The 10,736-nt window shown below is 36.0% G+C and overlaps 1 protein-coding gene across 7 annotated transcripts in view; it reads right to left on the bottom strand.

Moving 5' to 3' along the window:
- Positions 1 to 478: 478 nt before the first annotated feature.
- Positions 479 to 10,736, bottom strand: part of KLHL7 (kelch like family member 7) — a 47,216-nt gene continuing 36,958 nt past the window's right edge. For all 7 annotated transcript variants that reach the window (XM_081147285.1, XM_081147286.1, XM_081147290.1 and 4 more), the window contains 4 exons: positions 8,670 to 8,910; positions 6,216 to 6,417; positions 2,357 to 2,454; positions 479 to 1,880 (listed from right to left, as the gene is read on the bottom strand). In XM_081147285.1, the coding sequence (XP_081003411.1) occupies positions 1,597 to 1,880; positions 2,357 to 2,454; positions 6,216 to 6,417; positions 8,670 to 8,910 (825 nt within the window). In that variant the 3' untranslated portion in view covers positions 479 to 1,596. The remainder of the gene's footprint in view (positions 1,881 to 2,356; positions 2,455 to 6,215; positions 6,418 to 8,669; positions 8,911 to 10,736) is intronic.

Here is a 10,736-nt window from a genome sequence, read left to right as displayed (position 1 = left end):
ACTTCTGGCCTCCTGAGCTGAGGAAGAATAAATTTCTGCCGTTTTAAGCCACCAAGTTTGTGGTTATTTGTTGTAGGAGCCATAGGGAACTAATACATGGGAGAGATGGGGAGTGACTGCTAATGAGTATGGGGTTTCTTTTTGTGGTAATGAAAATGTTCCAAAATTGTGGTGACAGTTGCACAACTCTATGAATATATTAAAGACCACTAAATGGTACACTTTAAGTGGTGAATTACTTGATATGTAAATTATATCTCAATAAAGCTATTATGTACATAAAAAAGCCTACATAAATAGAAATATATCATTATGCTTTTTACAATCCCATTTTCATTTAAACATTTTTAGTGTTTAAGATTATACAACTTTCATATAAAGAAAACAATGAAAATGAAAACAGAAACACTACCTCACAAATTTTAAAAACAATTACTATCTAACACATCTAAAATAAAGAGCGAATAGAACTAAGCAGTGTATTTTAAGTTAAAAAATATTTAATATTACCAGATAAAAACATTGATGGTGACAGCTTTACATGGCTCATTCCATACATTTCATAATGTAAAGGGAAAAACTAAGTAGGAAAGAAATGAGTAGACAGGTTTGTAAAAGACTTATTGACCACAGAAAAGCAATTAATATGAGAGGAAAAATATTCAATTCAAATTATCACAAAACTTTTAGATACAATGGGGGCAAATATCTCTGATGTGTCTTGCTGAGGGAAAGAAATCATGTACTTTTTAATCCATAAGAAGTTCAAAGTCAACAATGATATTGTATAACTATCAGTGCTAGCCTACTGACCTATAAATTTGCTCTAAATAGCTTTATTTTTGGCTAGCCAATCCTTCCTTTTATAATTGGATTTTATTTAAAGTGAGGACTGAAGAGACATCATTTTTTAAGCACTGGGTAAAAACAGCGATATAAATTAATGATGGGTGCTAAGCTTGACATTTCTGTCTAAAAGATGGAATATATTTAATTGGATTGGATATATTTCATCAGGAGTTTGGTACATTTTTAAGTCCCAAAATGCGATTATGAAATCTGTGAGAGAGTATGTGCATGCCTTAACTCTCTCTGTCTTGCTTTTAAAAATAGAACACATTTGGCACTAAACAGGACAAATGAAGACAAGCAAAATTATGGAAGACTAAGCTGCTCCATACTATTTCTTAGTTCTTGACTGAACTGAAACAAACAGACCTAACTACACAGCACTTCTGTGATGTATGAAAATAGAATCTAGAGCTAAGACGAGATTGTTTCACTGATGAGCACCCCCCCCATATAGTCACAGCTACATATGTGAAATTCATTTAAGAATTCATTGTTTCACCAAATGCTTAGTATTTTTCAAGTTTTCTTGCTAGATATGTTCATGATTATGTGGGCAGCTAAAATGTGGTCTTTGAATTAAGGAAATTCATATAAAAATCTATTTTATAGGGATCTTTCTTTACTTGAAACTTCCTTAAAATAAAAAAACACCACCAAACTAAAACTTTGTAACCAAACTCTGGGAACAAAGTACTGGTGGCCATATTTTTGAGTCTCCGGTGAGTCGTGAAGTCCACTCATTTTTCATGTTTCAAGGGTTTCTTCATTTGCTCCACAAGTATCAACAACACAAATTAAACAACTTGTTACTGGAAAAGCTCGAACTTTGGAGTTGGCAAACCATTTGTCTGTTTCAGTGTTATATTCAAGGATGTGTCCTAACCGACCCACACCTTGAAAACCAGCCAAGACATAAACTATAGAGCCAACTGCTGCACACTTCACTGTTACGCCCTTCCACGGCATCGGTGAGACCATCTTCCATTCATTTAATTTAATGTCATAATATTCCACATTGTCCAGACCACCTTCAAAAGAACAAACATGAACTATATGAACAATTTTAAAAAGATCTCTTAAAGTAATAATTCTTTTCATTTTCCCAACAATTTATCATGAAAATTTTCAAGCATGCAGGAAAGGTGTAAGAATTTTATAATGCCCACATATCTACCATTGAAATTCTTATTCTTACCTTAACACAACAGAAATTTATAGAAATTAATTCTATAAAATTAAATATTTTCTATTTGTTCTAGAAAAATACAAAAGTAAACCATCTGTGGATTTTTCTTCTAATTAACTTTAATTATAATTATTCAAATGTCCACTTTGTCCCTCTACTATTAGTCTTTCAGCAGTTTATGGAAAATAGCAATGAGTAGAAACAGGAGAGGGAAAGAAGTTATTTTGTCTTCTATAATTTAAGTGTTTCCATAATTTAAGATAAGGAAATATCAGCAAACTCATTGGGAAAGTTGAACAGTGAGTTAACATCACACACCTAAGCCATTCTGACCACCCACAGCAAATATCTTGTCTTTTACAAACACCAGCCCATGATTCTTCCTGGCCTCAATCATTGGACATAGCTCAGTCCATCTGAAAAAATAAAAGAAAGTTTTTAGGGTCCTGTTCACAGGCAGTAATAGGACTCATACTAATTTATAAGAAAGATCTGTTATCCCAACTAAGTGCTCACTTACCAGTCACATATGTGTACACATGCACATGCACACACACACACCTGGAAGGCTAGAAAACAAACCTTAACAGTGGTTCTGAGTAATTTATTTATAGGTGGGTAAATAAAAGATTTTACTCCCTTCAACTCTGATAGGATATGAGACATAGAGCATATCTGGAGACTATTAAGATGTCTTTGGAAGAAATTCATTTCCCTTAGTTCACAATAACTTGTAAAATGGTAACAAAAAACAAGGGAAAGGTACATAAGAGACTATAAAGCAGGAACACTGTCACATGTGCTTTTAAATAATATTTATGCATAAATAAGTAAAACAAACTTATCATGGGCCTCTAGCAATCAGCAAATTAGTAGTATCCGTTACTATTCACATGTCATCTTCAAATTTACACTCAGAACTTTAGCCAGCTCTAGCAACAAATGTACTATCATTCTGTCGAGTTTAATAACTTATTAGTATGTTGCTATGTTCACAGCCACTACTACAAATACTGAGATTAAGAATATAAATGTGGATACAAGTGTTGAAGGACACTGATTCACAGGTAACAGCATCATAGACATACACATCATAGACAATGTGGTTAGCTACTTCTTTCTATGAGATTCAATCCCTTCTTTTGCATATACTCCCATATACACAAAACTGACATTTGTGTTTGTGAAGGTGGTACTGGCACACAGGCTTGTGTTCTTAACAGCTAATAACCAAAATACTCCAAACAACAAAAGAAAAATCTGGCGTAAGCTTTAACTCTCTAATATGGTTACTTCTACCTCTTAAACAATGTAATATATGTAACTTTTCAAAACATAACTAAGGCATACTGATTGACTATGAAATAGTAGCAACTTTTTTGTTGCCTCATATTTATTTTTAAACATATCTTTATTAATTTCAGAGAGAGGAAAGGAGGGGGAGAGAGAGATAGAAACATCAACGATGAGAGAGTCATTGATCGGCTGCCTAGCCCGCAACCCAGGCATGTGCCCTGACTGGGAATTGAACCCCCATCTCCTGGATCCTAGGTCGATGCTCAATCGCTGAGCCACGCCCGGCCGCGCCTTATTTATTTTTAAAAAATGGTTTGGCAGCCACCACTTCCATTCTCAGAGCACTCTGTAAGGTGAGGTGGGCAACACTGCTCCTGTTTTTCAGGATAAACACACATGCTCATCCAGGTGAAAAGACCAGTACACAGCTTGGAAGTGGGAGAGTCAGCATCAGGTCTCCATGGCTCTCCATGCAGTGAGCTTTATAGAGTGGGCTGTCAAAGTGCGTTAAAATAGTATTTGACTTGGAAAATTCTCTCTCTCTCTCTCTCTCTCTCTCTCTCTCTCTCTCTCTGTGTGTGTGTGTGTGTGTGTGTGTATACCTCTCTTCTTCAGATATGTCTATGGTATAAAGAACATGTTTTTATGTGTATATATATATTCTAAACCTTCAGGAGACATATATATATATATATATATGTCTCCTGAAGGTTTAGAATTAAGGACGTTTCCCAAAACAGTTTTCTTAAAATTCTGACTGCACAGGTTTCATTTCATAGCTTCCAATTAAACACACTGTAGTTTAAAAAACACAAGGAAATTGTCAAAACTGGGAATAAAATTTCTTATAAAATATAACTTGGGCCCCAGTTAGTTTTTCTCAGCGGTTAGAGCATCAGCCCTCGGACTGAAGGGTCTCAGGTTCGATTCTGGCTCTTGCTGGGGCGTGTGCAAGAGGCACCTAATCAATGTGTCTCACATCGATGTTTCTTTCTCTCTCGTTCCCTCCCACTCTCTCTGAAAAGCAATGGGAAAATATCCTCAGGTGAGGAGTAAAAAAAAAAAAAATATATATATATATATATGTATATATAACTTGGATGGACAGATCACATATTAGAAAGGAGATCTTAGTAATATATAACTTAATTTTCATTTTGAGCTTTGGATAATTATATTCACACAACTTTTTTCACTTAGGAAAATTTAAGGGCACTGAAGAAAATATGAAAAATTCAGATTTAACACACAAGCTCAATTATACAAAACAAAAGAAATGCTAAGTTGTATAAGTTTAAATATTCCCCAAACTGCATACAGTCACCTAGTTTAAAAAAAAAAAAATCAAGATTGCAGAATTCCTTTAATTCTTCTTCTCTGCTAATATGAATGAGAATGTATTGATTTACAGTGATATTGCCTGAACAGTCTCAAAATTTAGAAGCCTGGACTTACATGGTATAGGTTCTACTTTAAGAGATTTTTTTTTAGAAACGAGAAAAGAATTAGGCAGCAGGAGGAACAGGACTCCAGTTTCCCGTTCAGTGTGTGTTACACTTGGAGCGTAGGTCTACGGGAAGTAAGGCAGAGACTGAGCCAGGAGGGAGGACAGCTGGTACCCCGCCCCTGGTGGTGTGGGACAGGATGGGGGAGGTAGAGCTGACCTGATGGATGGCAGGATGGGGATAAGGGAGAGGCATCCCCGTTTGCTCTGGCAAGTACAAAGGTACATTTTGAAAGGAGTAGTAAATCTGAGGATCTCAAGAGATTTCTTAGTCTCAACACTAGCAAAGTACAAGTTTCAAGGTACATTGCTTTCAACTCTATTCCTAACACTGGCAACCAGTTGAGCAAAATATGAGCAAAAAAACCCCACTGTAACTGCAGGAGTTGTTAATTATGCTTCCTTAAATCCTTTAAAATATGACTGATCATATTTTATAATTAAATTGTTACTCTTAATTTTTTAAAAAAGCAGTAGCTGGAGTGGAAGACTGCTACGTTTTGTAGTCTGGAAATATTTCCTAAATATAAAATTTGAGCACAAGAGTTTTGGTACAGGTCTTTGGTGTAACAAACATTTAAGGTGAACATATTTACCCAATAACTTGTTCTGGGGTAAAGGAAGAACAATCCTTTCAAAAAGCAAGTGAAGTTTCTTACTGAAGTTCTTGGGATGCTTTTGAGTATCAACAAAAGGTCTGACTGGGATATCATCTGTGTTCATCTCATTAGTTTCATGTTACTATATTTACCACCACCCCTCCTAGTCAATAAACAGCACATTTCCTTTGGCAACAATCAGTGGGTTTCATCATTAATTAAGGTCAGAAAAACTGGCTTATCATTTTGCTTTTTAAAAAGCAGTTACTCCCAGTTGATTTAAGAATAATTTTGTTTAATAAACATGAATCCAAACATACTTTAGTTAGTAAGCACAAACTCAGAAAAGGCATTATACCTAGGGTTATGATTTATTAGTATTTCATATTAAACATATAATATTTCTAATTAAAGGCAAATTTACTACCGATCATAATTTTCCCCCTCATCCCCTACATTTCCTGACCTCTGAAACAAAGATATTTCATGAGATTGATCAATCAGTCAGACCTGTCCCATCCATAGACACTTACTGCCTATAAGCAGGAAGAGAAAGAGAGAGGCTCCCACAGGGTATAAGCTGAAGCCATTTCTTAAGGTGTGAACTGTAGAGGAAGGGCCCAGACTGCACTGCCCCTGACCTTTGCACATTTAAAACTATGTGCATCTTAATATAAGAGCTAAATTCTTCTGTTAGGTTCCTTCTGCCTTTTGACACATCCTTCCACCAAGCGTACAGACACAATACTGTGACATAGACCTTTAAACTAATACATACGTTTCTGTGGCGGGATCATACACTTCACAGGAATTCAACACTCGGCCAGAAACATTGTTCCCTAAACTGCCACCACAAACGTAGATCAGGCCGTTGGCTTCTACCATCCCGTGGCTGCAGCGCTGGGTCAGCATGCTGGGCTTGGTGTGCCAGCTTTCAGTTCTTGTGTCGTAACACTCAAATAAGTACAGAGCTGAGTTTCCTGTAAGAGAAGTGGGCACCATCATGCTTGATGTGGGGGGGGGGGGGCTGAATACAGAGCTGAGTCAGTTACTGGAAGAAAGAATTTAGGGTTACAGAGTCTTTTCTATACTCAGGGTATAGACCTTGGAAAATAGTCACAGAAGGATATGTTGGAGAGACTCATTGGGAATTAAATTTTAGAAAAAGAAATTGGTTTGATTTCAAAAGAAAATTAAATCAGCTATTTTATGTATGTCCTCAAGCCCAGTTGTGCATGATGGGAATTATCCAAATGTGAAATGTTTATATAGAGGGGAAAAACGTAACTATTTACAGATAGTAAATCCATACCTTCAAATGTAAAAACCACTATCTGATAATATTCTGAGGCTTATCATTTAATATTTTATAACAGCCACTGCACATTAACATAATCCCCCTTCCTGACTGCTCTCAGTAGTTGTGTAGTAAGCGCTGAAGTCATGCTGGTCCATTCCTGACTTTACTCTCAAGGCATCACTGTATGTTTTTGGTGTACTATGATTATACCTTTTAATGGCAAAACATATATTCATTCTGTTTTGAAACTTCTGCACATTATAGGAGCTCAATAAAAAGTTTTAGAAATGATACTATTAAAGATCAAGTGCTTTTTTCCTTCCCAAGAAAAAAGAAGTTAGAACGTTACCAAATTATTTCTCATCTCCCATTCTCCTGAGCTTTGCTACCACTCCCACCGTCTTATAATTCTCAACCGCAACCAAAGGCTATGAAAAGCAAAGATCAGAGAGTAACAATCAGGAAAAACAATGGTCATGACTAACAATAACTTCTTTCTTTTAACTTTTTAAACATTTCCAATTTGGCAGATTTAACAGGTTGATATTAGGTGGAAATATACAGTATACAACAGATATAAAAAACTAATTAAGTGCCTTGGCCAGTGTGGCTCAGTTGGCTGAGCAAAGTCCTGTGCACCGAAAGGTCGCCAGTTCAATTCCTGCTCGGGGCAAATGCCCAGGTTGCAGGTTCGGTCCCTGGTCGGGGTGCGTATGGAAGGCAACCAAATGGTGTTTCTCTCTCACATAGATGTTTCTCTCTCTCTCCCTTTTTCTCTCTCTAAAAAATCAATAAAACATGAAAAAAAACCATACACCTAATTAAGTAAAAAACTGACTTAAGAGTAAATGCTGAAGAAATGAAGTTATCTATTATACTTTCTACAAAAAGCATATTTATAGAAGTTACTTTTTATTATTTTTAGCATTTATTGCATTTGAAATATGATGCATCAGATAGTCTGTGAAAAATGCTTTTAAAGAGGAGAAAAGGTCACCTTTTAAATCACATTTAGGAAATCATATTTTTTCTTGTATTTATCTGGGAGGGAGTGAAAACTTAAATATGCTGAATAAAAGTAAAACATTCTTTGGGCTAATATAAAAATTAGCAAAGAAAATAAAAAGACTAACATTTAAATTCCATGTTTTAGGTTTACTTGGTCTTCCTAGTTTTCTTTATCAGCCCATTACTTACCTAAAGCAATTACTTGTAAAAGCTACCATGTGTTTAGTCTGCACATAGAATATTCATTTAGAAAAATTATTCATTATTAGACTTACGGGGAGCTCATTCTGTTAGTTATAGAAACGTGTAGCCATTATGCTGTACACCTGAAATTAATATAATATTAAATGCCAACTGTAATTGAAAAATAAAAATAAAACAAACAAAAAAATTATTCACTTATGAAAAGACCACTACAGCACACTGAATTATTATCCACCAATGAGAAAGGTTTTTGCCCCATTCTGATCAAAAAGAATAAAATAACACAACCAGTCATTACATTAAAAAGGTAAAGAATAAAGACAATGAAAAGGTCAGTCTTAGTTTTTTTTCCTGATTCAAAGAAAGCAAAGATAGTACAAGTTTTAAAAGCCCAAATGTAGTAAAGAGGTCTATAAGTAAGCCAAACTCTGAAATCTTCAAAGCAAATAATATTACGTATCAAAAACAGCTAATCTAGAACTAATCCAGATGTCGTCAATGACGGCTTGGCCATGAAGCTTAAGTTCTTGTAAAGTAATGACTTATAAGGGAGTAAGGTAAGCTTTCAGGGAAATGGGCTCTAAAATGTAACATACGCATTTAAATTATGTCAAAAAAATACCTGGACATATGACACCAACTCTTTTATTTAAATATGAAAGCCAGGATACTCGTCTTTAAAAAACACGCCCCAAACGAAAACACCGAGAAAGTGCTTACCGACTTCGGAACCTCCAGATGTGTAAATTTTGCCCTCCGCGGCACAGGCAGCGAGGCTGTCTCTAGGGGTTGGGGGGCCCAGTTTGGAATACCAGCTATCCTTCACGACATTGTAGCAGTCCATCCGTTTTATGGGGAAAAGCTGAGAGCCACCCAAAATGTATACGACATTGTCCCAAAATACGCATGCTGCGTCTCTTCGTTTTTCAAAGGGGCAGCGGATGTCTGTCCAGCTATAATCCTGTAACAGGAAAGGACAGGAAGCTTTCAGTAATAGAAAAATATAATTGAAAAAGATCAAGCAAAGACACAGTTGAGGAAATACAAAATACAAGAATATGTGAATTTACTAGAATACATACAAAAATGTTGGGCTTGAGACTATTGTCTAATCTGTGTGATTTTTTCAGAATGTAGGCAGAGGGCGGGAAAAAGACAGTGGCTGCTCTGGGTCTTTCTGGCTCTAAAATAAACTTCAATACATTTGGATGAATTGTCATCTCCCAGTCTTCTATTCCTTCTGTTACTGAGGATAGTAATACAAGAAAATTCTAAAGTGAGTAGTTTATTTTAAAAAGTCTCTTTTCAAATGTAAATATCCTCACCCTTTCCCTGCCAGATGTACAGAGTGTTTTAAAGCATCAGTGGTTGCCCTGGCTGGGGTGGCTCGGATGGTTGGAGCGTGGTCCTGTACAATGAAGAATGGCGGGTCTGATCCCCAGTGAGGCACCTATAGAAGGCAACCAATCGATGTTTCTCACTCTCTCTCTAAATTCAATGAAATAAAATCCTCGGTGAGGACTGAAAAAAGTCCCCAGTGAGGAATGGAAAAAAAAAAATCAATGGTTAATATGAAGTTTAAACTGCAATTATCCTACTGATGTCTAAAGCTAGAGGGTATTTTGGGGACTTCTGTGAGATGTTAATTTTCTGTAAACATTCAGTTGAGCTACATCAGTGTAGTCAGCTGGACGCTTAAAGCTGTGATATTTATTATGACTTGATTACAGTAGTTCCCCACTATCTGTGGTGGATTTGTTCCAAGACCACAAGTGAATACCTGAAACCGTGGACAGTACTGAACCCTATATATACTATGTTTTTTCCTATACATACATACCTATAATAAAGTTTAATTTATAAATTAGGCACAGTAAGAGATTAACAATAATAAAATAGAATAATTTTAATAATATGATATAAACATTATGTGGCTGTGGAGTCTCCTCAAAATATCTTGTTCTGTACTCACCATTTTTCTTGTGATGGTATGAGATGGATACAACATCTACATGAGATGAAGTGAGGTGAATGACATGGGCATTGTGACATAGCGTTAGGCTACTACTGACCTTCTGACAATGATACATCAAAAGGAGGGTCATCTAGTCATGACTTATGAACTGTTTGTTCATTTCTGGAATTTTCCATTTAATATTTTCAGACCACGGGTAATGGAAACTGTAGAAAGTGAAACCCTGAATAAAGGGTACTACTGTAATCTGTTCTGAGTAGTCTGGAAACTCACTTTTTTCTTCCTAATGATTAGGAATGGGCACCTATCAGGACTTCACAATAAGGGCTGTTCACAGCACACTCTGTTTCCTTATTATGTTTGATGACATCCAAGGATACCTGTGCCCTTCTTCTATGTAAATGTCTGGGGGAATGCACCCAAAGTTACAGTATCTTGGATCCTCCCCTTTAGAAAAAGGAAGCTATAGTGTTCCTGCTGCTTTCTGAAAATGACTAAAAATAATTAGGGTCAAACAGAAATCCAAACAATTTCCAATCTCACCTAGTAAAGCAGTGTGTGTGATTATTAACGTTCAGTTCCCAAGGGGAACTGATATCTATGTGATTATCAAGTGGTATCTATGATGCTAGTATCCCATGTTTCAGGCATTCATCGGATTAAAGCAAAGTCCCATAGGAAATAAGTTTCATTAAGGTCTCTTAGCAGAAAGAAGAGTCCCTGACGGAGAATACCTTGACTTCTAGTGATGATAAACATTCTGCTTTTTGGGTGATGAAAAAACACACAGAGTCTTAATCTATTTTTTATTC

This window comes from Miniopterus schreibersii (genome assembly GCF_964146895.1).
Source record: "Miniopterus schreibersii genome assembly, chromosome: 9".
Taxonomy (NCBI): domain Eukaryota; kingdom Metazoa; phylum Chordata; class Mammalia; order Chiroptera; family Miniopteridae; genus Miniopterus; species Miniopterus schreibersii.
The sequence above is the reverse complement of the archived record's forward strand: the minus strand, read 5'-3'. Positions and strand labels throughout refer to the sequence as shown.